This window comes from Opisthocomus hoazin, chromosome 5 (assembly GCF_030867145.1).
Source record: "Opisthocomus hoazin isolate bOpiHoa1 chromosome 5, bOpiHoa1.hap1, whole genome shotgun sequence".
In the NCBI taxonomy this organism is placed as follows: Eukaryota; Metazoa; Chordata; class Aves; order Opisthocomiformes; family Opisthocomidae; genus Opisthocomus; species Opisthocomus hoazin.
Genome location: NC_134418.1, coordinates 46253197 through 46271338, shown reverse-complemented (window position 1 = coordinate 46271338; position 18142 = coordinate 46253197). Strand labels below are relative to the sequence as shown.

The following is an 18142-nucleotide window of genomic DNA, read 5'->3' as shown; positions in this document are numbered from 1 at the left end:
CTGGCAATCCTGGTTAGAAAACATTGGATGAATGCATGAATAATTACTGTTGATGACAGTCTCCAGACAGCTTGATCACTCCCTCTCCATTTGTATTTTTACCTGATCTAAGCTAGACTTGTTCAAACAATTTTAATTTTTATGGATAATGTCTTTACAAAGAAAAGATTACTGTGTTTCCCTAAAATAATGCATTATAACCATAATGTCTCTGAGAATCTGCACTGATTGCCTTGTGACAGGCTGGAGAAAGTGTCTGAGCCCTCCCAAATCACTCAAAACTTGTCTATGGCTTTGGAATTTTTTGTGAAATCTTTGCTGCAGATGTTTCCACAGACCGTGAGAAACTGAAAATCTCCATCATGTGCATTTAGGCATGTCATTTTCCAGGGAAAAGTCTGACATAATAGCATCATGTTCTTGAGTTATTCTGCCAGTGTCCACCATGGTAATGACTTCTTGTGGACACATGATTTATACATCCAATTCAATCACATGAGCAATCCTATAAAAGGTGCATATTTTCATAAAAGTCTAATAGGGGTAAAAATCTCATAGGGCATTTTAGCATGAAACTGGAAAATGAGTTGCTGTAGATATGTAATCTCTTCTGCTGAAGTCATCATAACTGTTCTGTGGGATCATGAATGACTATATCTTTAGGAAATTGCATTTTATGCATTTAGGAAGGTGATGTCTAAGGAGACAAAGTATATGGCTGTATAAAATAACATGTAGATTTTCAAAGGAACTATAAAATATTAGCCCTTTGAGTAGGAAAGACCTGTTTATCATGTTATCAGGTCTTGTGCAGGATAAAGTGTTTCAGTAATCTTTCTAACATACTTTAAATATCTCAAGCTGTAGTCCTTTTAAAAGGACTTCCTTTGAAAAATTGTTAAACCGTACCAACCGACTGCTAGTTGGCATAAGTGAAGTTCTAACAGTGAGAAATATCTTTCTGAAACATATCAAATTGATTTCTGTTTGCTTGAAAGAGGTTATATCCCCTAGCAATTTTCATGTTTTCTATACATGGAGTGTAAGTTTTTATGTGAAATAAAAAAAATGGCCAAAAAATACATCAAAACATTTCTATTAATTCATGAAATTAAGAAAACCTTTTTACGTTTTCTCCTGTCACTGATTCCATTTGCTTTATTACTTTCAGCCTCTAGCCCACAAACTTGGTGGCACAATCAACAAACCCCTCAGTGGCTGTTTCATATCTGCTCTATTTGATTTCTGCACTCTGAGTAAATGATTAAGTTTTCATGCATTGGTTCAACCAAAATCTATGTTCACTCAACCACATCCTTTATTGATTACTTCTACTGCAAACAGTAGGCCAAGTGTGATATACATAATTGGACAGTTGTCAGGGGATGTGGGTGTTAACAGTCCTGTTTTCCCAATTGGAAACTGGAATCACCTTGATACACAAATATTCTGCACTGTTTCATTCTCATTCCTTGGACCGAGGAGTCCTTTTCTTCAGAATATATGTTTTTAACTCTCAAAGGTCTGGTTGAATGGATTTAATGATTGTACCATATAATGTGCTCTTCAAGTTGCACCTGTGCACTGCATATAGAAAACTAGAAAAACTGGAATTAATATTTGTCTAACACTTTAACCTTGTCCTTTAACTTATATAAATAACATGCTGTATTTCTGTGGGGAAACATTTGATTTTCTCTTCTTAGGAAAAAAATAAGTTTAAAAAAATGCATTTCTACTTCTAAAATTTAGGAGCCTTTTGACATTTGGCAAATGTTTACAGTACAGTATATTTAATATTCTCATGATATTAAAATACTTAAATTAGGAAACTTTAGTAAATCCAGCTCTGGTTATTGACAACTAAGCTTTACAGTAGCATGTACTTGAACATTTCAAGCATGTTAGTTTGTAGTTTTAGCATCCTTTTGTAGCAATCTAGCTCGTCTCAGTCACTTACAGATAAACACTGCAATATTGTAAATTTGCGGCCATGCGTTGCTGTGTTTCCTGTTCTGTGGCAGGCTCTACCCTGTTATAATTAGTCTCATAGCATAAGACAGGGAATTGCAGACTTCTGCCAGCTTTTGAAACCACATATCCCTAATACAGTTTAAAAAAAACATAATGTAAATAAAACTCAGTCAGTCATTTGCTGCAGGAATATAGCTTGGAGGTGTTTTAAAATGGTGAGAAAATAAATCACAATTCTTTACCACTTACAGGAACTTCTATTTCTGTGAATTTCTTAACTAAGACTGGATTTTCTCTCTTGCTTGGTGGCTTGATATTTAGCGTGCTACACTCCTACATTAGTGACTCAAGTTCATGGCTAATATTGAGGTCAGCTGCAGTAACACTTCAGCCTTAAAGGGCAAAAGAGTATAGTGCCTTACAAGCAAACTCAGATATCTATCTTATATCTTGTAATCATGCTGCAGAGATCTTATATTGTTAATATGACTGGCTTTATTAAAAGAAAGGAAATCTGCAAATGTTATTGTCAAAGTACATTAGCCAATTTTCAACTTAGATTCAGCTGTGACCTCAGGTTGCTCTGATCTCACTGGGATTTGGGGGTGACACCTGCAATCCGCAGTTTATAGGTTTGCCTGTGTGACTCCAGCAACCTTTAATCCACCCAGCCAAAGTGCCGCATTACACTCAGGGAAAGGCTGTCATCCTCAGAGCTAAGGGACGGCGCCCTTATGGAGCTGCTGCTGTTGCACCACCAGGATTCTAGAGCAAGAAATGGCAGATCTGAATAACAGGAGCACAAAAGGTCTTACTGAAAACCTAGCCTTCTTACCTCCTTCTCCTGATTTGTCAGGATGTGAGGTCTGGCTGTATTGAAAATGTTATCAGCTGCTCAGCAGAAAAAACACTAAAATAATGGAAACTCCAAAACCCCTGTAAAATCATGACTTGCGATTCCATTCTTAAAATGGAATGTGCCTTAAAATATGGCACAATATTCTGAAGAAGAATTTTGTTTTATTTCACTTGAAGGATCCAGTCTAGCCCTCAGAGGCTCTGAGTGGACTATTCTCATTGGTCTCAGCGCAGGTAGTGCCTAGGCAACCGTCCTGGAAACCAAGTCCAGTCGCGGATGAGTCATCACAAAACAAAGTTAGTTCAGAATCAGAGGGATAGATCTTCAGCATTTGGAGAAGCCATTTGAGTGAATATTTAATTTTGTCCCTGTCCTTCTCTTCAGTCAGGGAAAAGCAGCTGAAACTACTAAGTGCTTGGGAGAGTTTAAGAAGGCTGCTGAGAACGCTCATCTAAGCCAAAGCCTGGTGGATGCATGCATATTACTTGGCAATATTTACAATGAAAGAGTAAGTACTGGTTGTAGTAGTGATGTCAAACAATTGGGTTTAATTCATGGTAAAAATTTTATTTTGCATATGAGATGACCCAGAAGAATTTGATCCAGGTACAGCATTTGATCCATTTTACACGAGTTACCAAAGGAGGATATACTGTGTGACTGAACAAAATGTGCCTTAAGTTTTTTGGGAAAAGTGAAAATTTCACACCATATTTAACACATAGGGTTTTGTTCTAGAATGGGTGAATAAAACCTCCACATTCAGATCATGACAAACTTTCAGTGTTGTGAAAAATCTGCATCCAAATCAGTGTTGGGGTTACATATGCCCATAAAGCCATCAGTTAATGCAAATGATATTTAATTGTACTATACACTGAAATTCATGCTTTTTTAAAATGAGTGTATGCTACATTGCATACTAGTAAGTAGTTTTTAATCTTAGCTTGATTTCTTCTCTACATTCTGTCAACCAAACTTATGAAATGTATGCTAGCAGCGAATAGTTTGACAAAGGTCTGTGTTGATAGTGAAAGGGCTTTCGCTTCTATATGCCTCCATCCATTTCGTTGGCTTTGATTTGGCCTGTTTAAATCAATAGATAGGCAGCAATGGACAATATTAAGCTAGAGGTATCTAAGAAACTCCCTTTATCATAGTTTCTAAGGTCTTCTAAGGTGCTTCTTTCTGGCTCATGTGCCAGTCTCTGAATTGTTCCTCTGGGATGGAGACTGTAAGGGCCAACAGTTCTGTTGGCTGCTTGTCTTTGGTAGTGGTTTCCACGCTTGCTCTGTCCCTTACCACATCAGAGATGGAGCACTTGCACAGCAGTAGCACTTGGGTTTTGAAATCAGCAGGGTTAAAAACAGAACTGCAGAAGTGAAATATTCATGTTGAGCCCTGTAACACCTATTTTAGAGCTGAAATGCTACATGAAATTATTTACATACAATAAAAAATAAAAAGAATTCATTCTGCAGACTGGACTGTGGAAATTAGGAAACACTTTCACTATGGAAAAAAAAACCAGAAAAACCCTTTTTAAATCACCCTTTCTAGCTTCTGTTGCCTGTTTTGTGTTTTTTTTTTTGTCAGAATTTCCTTCTATGTATAATGTATTGAACAGACTACTTGTCCCTTTTCACTTACACTACAGCCAAATGCCTTTTTTTTCCTGGATTCCTCTTATAGAGAACTCCCACTATCAAAGATGGTGGCCCATTTTTGTTTCATAAACATTAGAAAAATTTCTTACCCTGTAATCTTACTCTGTTCTTAGCACAAATGCTGAATTTCCCATTGAAAATTAAGTTTTTAAGTCACTAACTTTCTGAAGTAATTTTAAAATGGATCTGAAACTTAGAAGAAAGTAGGGTGATGTGACACTGTGCTTAATTACTTAATTACTCCAATTTTGAAAAATAATTAACTAAATTCTGTTTAACTACTTTTTTATTTCACTGTGTCTGCCACCATTGCTAATAATTCTATGAGAAGTGATATTTTAAGAATTAACCTCTTTTTGGTTATTCTCTAAATTCATTTTCTCAGTTTGGAATTTGCTGCTTGAACTGGGATAGGGGTGTAGAAGGGAGGAAATGTAGTGACTTAATCTTATTAACTTACATAAAATATATAATTTAAATATACAAAAAAAAAACCCTCTAGGTTTTACAATTCCCTATTTTCTACACCATTTTTTCTGCAAGGTCAGCAATGTTTACCAAAACTGAGTCTAAATTAACATTTCATATCTTGGATCACTGCCTGCTTGGTGTCAGCTATCATCGCTGGCATTCTCTAAGTCATTATTAAGATACTTTTATTCAACTCTGTGCTTCCCTGGGTGATACAATTTGCAGTAGTACTGTCCTTCTCATCAAATTAAATATATCTCTATTTATATCCAGATCTACCCTTGGGAACCCTTAGTAGACCAGGGCTATAACTTTTACTGTTCTTCCCAAAGTGACTTTGACCAAATTCACTTTGTTCTGTCCACGCTGTTGCTGTACCTCTGCGTTCTGTTATCTCACTATTCCATCACCATCACTGTCTGTCTTTAATGCTATACACTCAGTTCCTGCTTTCTAGTCATGCTTGTTTTACCCATCTGTTTCTTTTTTCCTAAAATGCCTGAATTTGTGTTATGCACAAGTATCAGGTCTAATTTCTCCCAGTTTGTTAGGTAGGTTGCTTACTTAATATGCAAACTCTGATGGAGTTAGCATGACACACTCTCTCATTTCTCATTTCACTTACAGCAAGTTTTTTAGTCTGATTTGCATTCCTCTCACTAATTGCATTACTTAACCTATTATAGTTCTCATGAGTATGGTAGGTTGATATTTCTGCTTTTTATCTATTATCCTACTGGTTATTGTTCTTTATTAATTACTGTGTCCTAATAGACCTAATTCTGCTTTCCTGCTGTATTAAACAAAGCCTAAAGACTACCTGAATTTCTATTACTCTCTTCTCTTTCTTTAATTACAGGCACATTTCAGCAGTCATACAAATTTTGGTCCCCAAAAGTGGTATCAAGTGCAACAGCTATCAGTTGGAGTCTCTCCTCCTGGTCTCCATACTCTATACAGAAGTGAATTTCGATCTTACTAAATCAAGCTGAGAGTGAAAGGATAAGACAACTCTGAAAATGTTTTCAGTCAGAGGTTTCTGCCATCAGGGCAGCAGAATTCCACACCAATGGGAGAACTGGAAGGTGTCTTCCAGGGAGCAGGCAGGCTATAATTAATGCTAATGATAGATATATAGAAACTGCCACAAAAAGTTTGTCTAGCTCTGACAATAGTCGGAACTAATTCCTTCAGAGTAAGGTAAAGGACGAACAGTTCCATAATGACTTGGTCCCAGGAGGACCTTTTTTTGCCTTGTCTTGTTTGTTGTGTTTTGTTTTTACTCACAAGGATGTCCAGCTTTCTCCTTAGTAGGCTTGTGAGCAAGATTGGCACCATAAATGAACCATTAAGAGGAGAGAGCTACCTGTACTTATTTTTCAATTTCTTGCTCTTCAGTTATATTCAGTTCATCCCTATTCTTCTATTGTAGTTGGTTTCAGTCAATTTCCACTTTATATGTGCTGTCTGACGTATATTAACTTTTAGTAGTTTTATTAATATACTGTATATTTACATAGATTGTATCTACTCTAGCTTTCTCCACTGCACTCTTGCTGAATCCTCATGTTTTATTTGACCTTACTAGATATTACAGCTGTTTTGCATTTAGGAGAAGCCACTGCAGAGCTGCCCGTGTTATTTCAAGGCCACCTTCCTGAGCCTGAGTTAATGAGAATCCACTATATATTACAAATAGTTCAGGCAGTATGAATTACCTCTCATTTTCTAAATAATTAATTTAATTTGCTATCACATAACCACTCAGATATTATTATTAGATCCCTTTGAAATTCCTCAAAGCCTTACAAAAACCTTCCTTTTTTAGCTTTTTGACAATCTTGGCAAAATTGTCATCTGATTCTTTTTCTATAATGATTAGACGGTACTGATACTAGAGCATAAAGTTATTGCACACTGTCACATATAATACCAAAATAATAAATGTACTACCTTTCAAGCCTGGATTGTACTACATAGTTTTAAGGAGAGATGTAGCTTATTTCCCAGCAATTCAATCTCTTTGTCTTTAGATGTCTTAAAATCTTTTATTTGTGCTCTGTTTAGGTCTGGTCGTATGCTACTTTTTAGATTAGAAGCTTGCTCCTGCAACTCTTCTTTTGACTCCATCTCTGATGGTAACTTAAAGTAGCTTCATGGCAAAGAAGAAACATGCAAAATCTGAATAAATATACCAAGAAATATTTTAGCTTTTCAGCAGTATCCTTCAGCCTATCATGGTTGTCCCTAGTTTTCTCTTTATTCCTCTTTGGTCCAGAAGTTGAGGAGTTTTCTTTCTACATTTCACATAAAAAGTAGTTCTTGTTATACTTTGTTAATTCCTCTTAATGTATTATCTGCTGTAGTTTATACTCTTTTTTACTGGATTCATGAATGTTGGATTTCTGTATTCTGCAGAATAAAGAGATAAATTATTTGGGTTTTCTATTTAGCAACCTCTGGCTTCTATTTCTCCTATTGTTTATATTTTTATGATTAGGAATATCTTTGTTTTTTGCTAGACCCCTTCTTCCCCCTGTAGGTTTTAATTTCTGTTCTTTTCTGTCCTTTAGGTCCATCATTTCATTATCCTGTTTTTCCCATTTTTAAGATTTCTTTTCTAAAATTTAGTATCACAGCAGTAAACTAGGACCTTTCCCCCCACAGAGATGTTAAACTTAATGAAACAATAGTGACAATTTTTAAATGGCCTGACTGGAATCAATATTAACACTTAGCATTGATGTTCTTAGATTTGTATGTTCAAAATACTACACAGACAACCAAAAAACATTTCTGTTCCTGAGAAAGGTATGAGCAGTGTTACCTGGATTCTAGAGGTTAGGAAACAGCAAGTGAGAGTGATTTGCTTAATACCATGCCATGAGTCATTTTGTGGGCTGGCCTCTCAGCTGCAGCGTCTGTGAGGTGCCATAGGACCAGGCTCTAATGTCAAGGTAAGATACAGGTGACTACAAGTAGTTTTTACAATTCTTTTCTTTTTTTCTCTTCTTTGCTAGGGGAACTATAATGAAGCTTTTGAATATTTCAGTCAGGCTTCTGAGGCAGCAAAAACTTTAAATAATTTGCTCTTAGTGGATGAAACAAAGACTTATTGTGGTATTGCAAAGGCTCATAAAATGATGGTGCCATTTAACAGCCATATAGAAGCAGAAGATCCTGTCAGCCTCAAGTACCTGCTGGCATGGAAGGAGAACAGAAGTGACATGTGCACTGACCCTCTTACAGTCGGTAAGACATTGGTTATGAAACACATTAGTGCTGTATTGTCCTCAACAGTTAATTCATTTTTCTTGTAGAGTTTTATTAAATTATTTCCTGGCTTTAATCTTTGTACTGAATGGAGGTTAGATTTACTCATTTGTGTGCTTATTTTAAAGGCTGAATTAAATAAGTTTAAATACAATATAGCAGGGAGAAACAGTTAGTAGTAGTTGCTATGGATGGTAACATTTTTCAATGCTGTTATCTAAAACATCACAGTTATGGGCAAATAATGATGTATTGGTTTAGTCAAATATCATTATTTTAACCTTTCAAGAAAAATAATAATCTTCATTTGTAGTCAGTTTTTCAAGTGCATCCAGAAATAAGTTCGCTGTTACTAGGAGTAAGAAGTAATTTCTGCTTGACATAGTTCTGAATTCAGAAGAACATGCTGCTTTATTTTTGGCCTCCTTATGCTTGATATTGAAGGGGAAGAAAAAAAAGCGACGCTATGATCTCTTCACTGTATTTCCTTGTCTCAGATGAAGAGTAGAGGAAGACTTTGCGTGGTGTAGATCTCTTTCTTCATGGGTTAATTTTTCTTTACTTTTTTTCCCCGGTACTGTATGTTAATACAAGACAAACTGAATTATGCATTATCTCCACGTATTGATGGTATTAAACTGTATTGTACTGAGGACGGAAAAGGGATAAGTCTACTCAACCTTAAAACTTTCCTCTCTGTGTTCCTGTGGAGAGCATGAATCTGGAGCACAGTGGAAATAAATGATAGTGAGGCAAAGTCATAATATGGAGCTTCAGAGTTATTGTGTCCAAATTCCCTCGGTTATCATACTCTGAAAGACAAATAGCTGCTTCTTTGCTGTTTTCTTGTGTATCTCCTTTCATAGAATTGGAACAATTAAGTATAACTTCAATTGTGAGTTTTATATATAGAAGAAGTAGTTAATAGTCTGCTAATTGAAGATGTTAGCGGTTTAACAGGAGCCAGGATACCAGAGGCAACACCGAAAGCAACTGAAAATTGTGGAACAAGGGCATTCATCGGCATGCAGAAGTGATTACAAATTAGATAGCACTGTTTACAGTTCCAGTGACAGTAACAGGGCAGTTCTTTCTCAATGATAATGTGTTTCTTTTTCAATGTATTTATGATTTTTGCCTCGGTGAGTGAATATCCAGCACACTCACAGATTTTGTTGGCTGGAAGACTTAATTGGTTGCATGTCTTCTGCAAAGGATAGTATGTTTCTAGACCTGTAGTGCAGATACCAAGAATTCCAACAGAGATAGTCAAAGAAGAATCCAATGTCAAGCCATGAAATATATGCATTTCATATGAGGATCATTAGCTGTAGCTGATGTAAATGTAAAGCTGGTGTAGATGATGAGGCTAACAAAATTCAACAATGGCAGCAGCAAAAAAACAGGAGCCTTGAAGAGATAGGATGATCTTTGTATCTTCAACATGTATTTTACTACTTGCACCTAGAGAGGTTTTCTGTTGAACTGTTACACATTGCTTTCTTCGGCCAGTTGTGAAACTGATTTATATCCTGAAATGATATGTGCCCCTTTAAGCTCAAGCTTCATGCTCCCCTTTAACAGTACTTTAGGGATAAAAAGAGTATGATTAAAACAGCCCTTTATGTCCTGGCAAGCATGGTACCAGAAACGAGTTTTGCCTGCTGAGATTCTCTTCCTTCTGTGTTTCTGTGTAGTTTACCCTCTGTTACTTTTGGTATCACAGTTTTCATTTTAGTTCCAGTTAACTCCAGGAACCCTGTGGCTACTGCATATTTAGCAGCTCTTCCAGTTCAATATCATTCTTCTCATTAGTGCTCCAAGCTTACTCTCATGATACCCAGATTACATCCAGGAAAACATAGTGTCACACTGTCAGCACAATCTGTAACATTCTTCATGTTTTGCATGCCAGATTTCTCGTTAGTACTGGCATTACATTTTTAATAACTTTGTCTGGCAAAACATGACCTGGCATCAGTTCAATATTAGGATTTGCCAGCTTTGAGTCTCAGGTACAGCCTTTATCCTGCCTTCCAGGAGAATGTCTGTGCATCCTATGATGAACTCATCACTTTGGAAATTCCTGCTGTGATAATAGAACACTATTTCTAGCTCTTTCAAACAGCTCAACATCGATAATCTACTAGATTTTTCTCAGTCTTTTTGAGGATAAAACAGCTAGACAAGATACAATGGTAGTTCTTAATCTGCAGGGGAATTTAATGAAAGGAAGAAGGAAGGCAATAACTTTATTTCTAACTGTTCCAACTGAATAATTTTTCTGTGAGAAAAAAGTAAAAGTAGTTTCTGTATTCTCAGGCAAAAGAAATACTTAGGCTAGTGGAGGAACAATGACATTTAAATTCAAGTACTGTCATATACCTTATGTCTTTCAACCAAGGCTTATTTTCTAAATCAGTCATTTCAATAACCAGGCAGGAAGAACCATTAATTACTCAATTTACCTCAACATTTATTAATAAAATGGATGTTTTGACCAAAGTTGTCATGGACAACAGGGATGGCATTGTTAGAAAACAGTGTTTAGAAATGCGAAGGAGAATGTGTTTCTGCCTGCTGTGTTTGACTCAGTCACCTGACTTCACTTACAGGAGAGTTAGTTATGCCATTATGAGATGCCACTGCAAGAACAAATACATTTTTATTGATTGTTTTATGTTTAGTCAAATGTATAAAAAAATACTTATCAGCAGAATCAGTAGGCAAAAATGACTTGTGACTCCATGTTAAAGCCTGAAAAGAAACCCACAGCAAGACTAACAATGTCTGATGAGAAAATATTTCACAGGTCTTTCACTAAATAATGTCCTGACTTGCTACCTTCTAGAAGGGAGAAGAATAATTAGAGGAGCTATAGGCAGGAAAACTTTTAATCATATTTTGGATATTGATTACATTAAATGTTGACCAGAAATTGTGTTTTCTGTGAGTCTGACAACTCTCAGTCCAGGTCATTGCATCTGGCAGGGCTGTGCCTCAGCAAGAGACCTCAGATGCTTGAAATCTTCTAAAAACTTTTAAGGGTAGACTTAAAATGTGCATTTTTTCCTCATACTCAGTTATTTTCTTGAGAAATGTTGTGTGCTTTTGACCACAACTTAGATTTTCATTTCTTGACTTTGGAGAACATTACCAAATTGACACATTTTACCATTGGTTTTCTGTGTTTATTTTGTTGGGTTTTTATAATAGCTACAAATGCAGCATAAACGATTGTCTTACCCATAACATCAATTGTGAAGTCTTATGATCAATGGAATTATCTTGTACCGTAACTTCAGCATGATCAGGACTATTAGTAGCATTCCACACTCGAGCAGCCTTCAACGTGATGTAAAATGCATGCACCAGCTAAAACAGTAGCTTGGAAAATACAATCCAATAATCTTTTGTCCTTACTCCTAAACATATAGTCCTTCAATATTCTTTCTCCAGCTGCCTCTCATAGATGTATGGAGTGGTACATTCTATAATGTGAATGTGTCCCTCTTGTTGTGTTAAAAAGTTAAATTGTCATACTACCAATTCATGTTTTTAAAAGCTCTTTACAATGTTTTATAGTAATTTTTTCTGTATAAGATGTGACTAGCACATAATTGTTAATGTGTTGAAGAATAGAGGTCTTACCAGGTGAATTTTAGGTTGAACTTGTGTGTGTCTTTGTCATTCATTAATAAAAGGATTATCCCTAAAGAATAGTAAAGTCAGAAGTGAGATATGAGATCAAAGATTATATTAAACAAATTCTGTTAACATTTCTCTACTGTAACTTACTGCAGCCATGTAATTTATGGGCCATTTTGGTAATAGTGTCCAACAGTAGAACAGTCTGCTTCGTAGTGTGATAAACTGCTTTTTTACTGTCTCCTCTTTCTGAAGTACACTAATTCCAGCAAAACTTCTAACATTACAAATCTTGTCTTTCCTCCATTAATAAATTATACTAGTTACCTCAAATGCATGCTAAATAAAACTGTTATGCCATGGCAATGTACCCAAAATGCTTGACTGCACTTTAGCAAATCAAAACCAATCTTCATCAGGAATGTGTATTATAAATTATACTTGTATTTGCCCAGTAAATGTTCATCAGTGGTAGCAGGTTTTTTGATCTGAGAACATTTGAGAGAAAGAAGAGATATGGTGCACTGATCAAAACTACAAAAATAGGAAGTCTTTGTACCTTGCGCAGATATACATCCATAAAATAGTTCTTATATGACATCAGTGGAAAGGTGGAGGCTTGTGTTGGCAGGTTCCTTTCACTGCATATTTTGTATCTAAAGCTCTGTCATAGATTTTGGTGATTCATGATACTGATGTGGGACTACCAGAATTGTGCATGTGCTCCCTCAAAGCCACTGTTTCTGTGTCTGTAACATTGTTTGGCTCATTTATTACTTTAGTAAGGTCTGTTCTGCAGTTAGCATGTACAGCAGGCATATATGTAGGCTTGTATGGGGACTAAAATTAGCATGCAGTCTTAATATTGTCTTTTAATGTGTTTCTTCTTGATAGTACATTAGTGGGTTTTGCAACTAACTTGCTGAGTAAAGATCATTAGATGTATACACTGTCAGTGACAAAGTAGCTGGACTAGATTTGAGCAGGCCACGATGATCTTCCCAATCGCTGCTGTAAAGCAGATGGGAATGATTCAGACCCTCGTTTTGGGAGGTGGAGAGCATGTCCACTCCCAGCAACCTTCTGGGGCCCTCCTCCCTCTCAGCTGTCTGTTAGCTGTGCAAGAGTCTGGAGATGGGACCTGTAATCGACTCTGCTTCAAATTCTGTATGCTGGTGATTTATGTCAATAGCAAGTTATACAAACTGAGAGTTTATTTCATTTTTCAGAATATATTGTTAATATTTCCAAAAATAATGAGGAATTAGAAGGATTTTGGAGACAGATTTTGGTATTTTCTCAGAAAATATAGCTGAACATCAAATAAGGGAATTATACACTTGTTCACACTGTTAAATAAGAACTATGAATTTAAATTATAGAAAGGAGGTGTGTGACCAAGTATAGACTTGTCAGATGGCTTCTGCGCATTTTTGTGTGGTTTATCAAATAGAATAATTTGCTCACTTCTCAAAAATACTGTGGTTAGAAATGCCAAAATATATGCATTTAGGAAAATGATTGGGGGGGGGGGGGCAGGGGCAGAGTTTAGAGGTTGTTCTGTCATTGGGTTTTTTTCCTCAAAATTTTCTAGACTTGTGCTGCCTCTTCTTATTCACATCACATAGCACTCATCAGTTGCTGAATTTTAGCTTGTCTTAATTTTTTAAAAATCAGTCTTTTTTTGTACTGCTGTATCTTTTATATTAATTCAAAATACCTTAAGTAAATGTTCAAAAATAGCATGCTTACATATAGATGTTAATGACATGGAATAGGTGTTTCAGAAAATCAGCTTATGTGGTTCGTGTATGTTATTTATTGTTAATTGACATTTGGTTTTTAAGTATTTGATTAAGTCTGCTTAGTGCTACACTGATATTTTTAGAAAATGAGAATGGTTATTGCTTGAACTACAGAAACAATGAAGTATGAAGAGAAGAACTGAGGTAACAGGAAGTGTTTCGACACATTGTGATCAGCGGCTAGACACACCAGAATTTCAGTGAAGAGTCTGACAAAGTAGTTTAAACATTTGTGTCAGTTTTTCCTTGAGTGCAGTAGCCTGTTCTGTTTTCTGCTGATGGCTGAAGTTTGCCTGAAAAAGCATGGGAGCGGAGTGCTGATATTCAGTGTTTTTGTGCTTTGTACAAGTGCGCTACCCTTCCCCCCCGCCCCCCCCCCCCCCCCATGATTTCTCTTAAAATACCGCCTTAAAAAATTGGGAATTACTAGACAGGATCAGATCTAGGCCAGGTCTGTGGGTTGGCAGTACTAGATTTGAGAAGAAGGTTCGTAGAATATTTTAATGTTTAACCATGGAATAGTGTGTTAGGAGAAGTTTCTTCATAGTCTGTGCCGAGAGTTGGCAGTTTTTGTATGTCTGAGTGGCGTTATAACTTCAAAAAGTTCACTATCATCTTGTCTGATGTGATTGTGAGTGTTCTTGTCATATACAGTTATATTAAAACATCTTAAGCAGAGGAGAATTTGGATCTCATCTAGATTTTTGTTCCATCTGATACTCTAAATCTCGCCATGCATTTGCTTTAGACACATCCTGCGCTAAACATTGTTGGCATCCAGCTGTGTTTTCTCCGACAAGCTTTCTAGATCAGCATAAAATGATTCCCTAAATAAGGTGAATTGTTCTTTCTTGTGGAAAAAAAATGTTGGAAGTGGTGTTCAAACTGCAGTATGTTGTCAGACCCTTTAGTGTAGCTTTATGCACTGAACTAGTGTAGCTTCGTGCACTGCACTGTCAGTACTTCTACCAAAAGTGGAGTTCCTTACCAGTTTAAAAAGTGAAAATTCTCAGGGCAGAACCTCAGTCCTGCTCTGATTCTGCAGGACGCTCAAATGGTGCAAAAGAAATTAAAGGTCTGGCGAAACCACATTAGGTCACTTCTGGGGAAATCCTTGATTTGGCGGCACCTAGGAGTTTTAGGTTTGCCTGCAGTCCAGAGCATAAGAAATGCATTGACACAGAGAAGAGTCACAAAGCAGAACAGCTGGCAGCTGCTGTGCTCCGACGGTGCCCTGATGGTTGCAAGGCCAAAGGAGGAATAGCCAGTTGGCATACTTCGAAGTGGCCCTAGGGCTTCTCCGCATATGCCCATCATAGGCCCCTTTCCTTTGCTGCATAAGCGAGCAGAGATGTCTCTGATGGTTTTATGCTCTTCTTCTCATAAAGGGAAAAATGATTCTCAGAAAGAGCCAAAGAGCACTTTGATGTTTTTGTTTAATATTGAGAAGGTGGTTGTCATTTAGACTTCATAAAGAACCTTTTATTGGTGCTGTCTGCAAACATGCCAGCTAAGAGAGACTGACCTCAGGCCTAGATGAAAACAGTTCTGTGCTGCAAACCCTTCCTCACCAAAAGCTCCCCAACAATCTTTGGACACAGAAAATCAAAGCCAAGACAAAAGAACTGTATTCAGTGAATATTTTCTGTAACAGAACCCTTAGGTCATCTTAGGAGTCACAGTCAGTGTATGAAACACCTTCCTTCTCCTTGGTCTCCCAAGCCACCTTTCTCTTCTGCATCTTTGAGGGTTTTTTTTATTCAGATGCCTTCCCCTGCCTAGACATATCCTTTTATGTTCCTCTTATGTTCAAGTAACAAATTGCTGTTTTTAGTAAGAACCTGTGGTCTGAAGATAGTCAAGATTTAAATGATTTATATTTAGAATGAGTCAATCTGTTTTAAAAAGTGATGTCATACTTCCACAGTTAATGTATTTATGAAACCATATTTCTTTTGCCCAAAAATCCACCCCTCTTTTTATTCTTTTCTGTAATCATCAAGAATATTTTGTGATTTTTTTTGAATGCTTTCTGAAACAGTTATTTTCTTTTTGTTTCTCCTCTTTCCCTGTCTGTTGTTCCCTACTTCTCTCATGGTTTCTCTCCTGTTCTTCACTTCTATATTGGTAATTATTCTCTTTTCCTTTCTGGCCCCACACATTCATTCCAGACCCCAGTTTTATGTATGTTTCCAGTCAGTGTTTAAGGATCAGAAGTCAGTTACCTCTGTACCCAGTTGCTAGCATCTCAGTCTATACCTTATTAGGTATACCTTTTGTGCTTGTAGTAGAATCAATAGGGGGTTTTTTAAGAGTAGTGTTTCAGTTTTTTCATGCTTGCCATTTTGGCACTGTTCTTCATGCTCTATGCTTTTATTACATTGTGCTCAGAGAATACACTGGAAATAATCACACTTCATATTGAGTATCTTGGTAAGCCGGTTAATAGAAAATTGAGAAGTATCAAAATAGCCTTTAAAGAGACCTTAATCACCTGTATGAATGGATTGACCAAGTTTTAAGTATACAACTAGGTGATTAATTAGCTTGAAGATCTAAATGCATGCTTAAGTAGATGACTGTGCCCCTAGGCTCATCCACTTGTTTCTACTCACTCAGTTAAGCATTCAATATTATCTGTAATACAGAATATTCCCATTTAAGGGCTCATACAAGTCTTGCCACAGAGCCAAGTATATATATTTTCCATATTGTGTCATACAAGTACATAATTTTGAACATGTAGCTACTATCCTTTAATACTGACATTAAGAAGTATCAGAGTAATTGATCAGGGGAGGCCAATTTGAAATAGTTTTGAATCAAAGTTTTTTTGTATTTTTTCCATGGTTGCTACAGTGTTTTAACACAATTCCTTTTCTTAAAAATTCTGGAATATTTTTTAATTTTTGAGCTGTAGCTGCTATGGGTGTTGGTCAAACACAATGTAGCTAGTGTCAGCTCCAGTGGGCAATTCGTCTTCTGCAGCAGTTTTTGAAATGGGAGCTGCAAGTGCCCAGCACCTCTCATATCTAAACCTTATGCTTATTCATATGTATATGTATGTGAAAGTCGATACTCAAACTGTGTCATTTTTGTCAAGGTGTATTACAAACTGTCTGATATTTACAGATCCTGTGAACATAAGACATTGAGCTCTCTGATTGTGTCTACACATCTCAGCTGGGCATCTAAGTGGTAGTACTGTGCCTTCAACTCATTCCTCATATAAAATTGAATCTGAAAAATGGAGGAAGAGTATGCCATATAGTAGTCTTGCTCAGCTCATGTTGTGCACCCAAGGAATTTGAGGAACAGGAACTCCAGATCATGCTCCTGTAGCTGGTGTCAAGGAAAATCAGAATGTTACCATTGATAGGAATCAGGAGGGGAGGGGGATGCATGCTGTACAGTGTTGGTAGTTAGGGGCTATCCATTGACTTCTTATCCTGGGTGCAGCACTTGTGGCCGTTTACCTTACACTTTTGTTATGCTGGTGGAAGACGTCACTTCAGGGTGCTGTGAAGCCTGTCCTTTGACTCCAGAACCTTTCAGCATCTTGAGACGTGCAGTTCCCCAAGAGTGAGCTTATCCTCACTGGTACCTTTAGCTCAGTTTTGAGAATAACATTAAATCAAATTATATTTTATTTTGTTGATACAAGTATGCATGCTTATGCTGCAGTAAGAAGAGAATTGAGATGAAACATTGACGATTTTAAGCATAGGGAAAGCAACTGGTATATTGGAGGATAACTGGGATTGTGTTCTTGTCATCTCATATATCTTGAAATAGCTCGTTGTTTACATAGGGGAAAGCAATATTTCAGTTGCTGTATTAAAACTGTTAGTAATGACTGTAATGAGTTAGCTGTGATTGCCAGGAAAAGATTGTTCATGCTAATGACTTTGAAATTTGATTTAGATAAACTTAATTTGGTTCTAGTTCAAAATAAAATATTTCTTTTGCTCACATACTTTCTGGTAAGTTTTATCTGTTTGGAAGGTGGATGTGCATGCGGAGTATATGTACATAAATACATACATACAGAGAGAGAAACTCTATGGCAAAGAGAGGAAAACGTTGCCAATAAGCTAAAAAATGGTGGACCAAATACTGTTTTTTCTTATGCCCATAAAATCTTGTTGACTTGAGGGAGGACTTGCACAAGTGTAACTATGAGCAGAATTTGTCTCTTTTATCTGAGATGCATGATCAAAAACTTCTAGGTAAGCAGAGGTTCAAATAATTGGGGTAATTTCTAGGTATGATATTCATGCTGGGGAACATAACCTAGATAAGAGGGAGGTTCCGATTGAAGGTATTCTAGTGAATAGATTTTAGTGTATTTTGTGTTTCTCAAGAGCGTTGCTTGAGCATTTGTGTTGAGAAGCGCTGGAAAATATATTACTCGCTGATCGTAGCTGTAGGATGTATAAGGAATG

At 36.7% G+C, this 18142-nt stretch overlaps 1 protein-coding gene across 2 annotated transcripts in view; it reads left to right on the top strand.

The window, feature by feature from the left end:
- The window catches only part of TTC29 (tetratricopeptide repeat domain 29), a 133393-nt gene that overhangs the window by 73598 nt on the left and 41653 nt on the right, over nucleotides 1–18142 (top strand). For both annotated transcript variants that reach the window (XM_075421092.1, XM_075421091.1), the window contains 2 exons: nucleotides 3218–3341; nucleotides 7992–8223. In XM_075421092.1, coding sequence (XP_075277207.1) covers nucleotides 3218–3341; nucleotides 7992–8223 — 356 coding nt within the window. The remainder of the gene's footprint in view (nucleotides 1–3217; nucleotides 3342–7991; nucleotides 8224–18142) is intronic.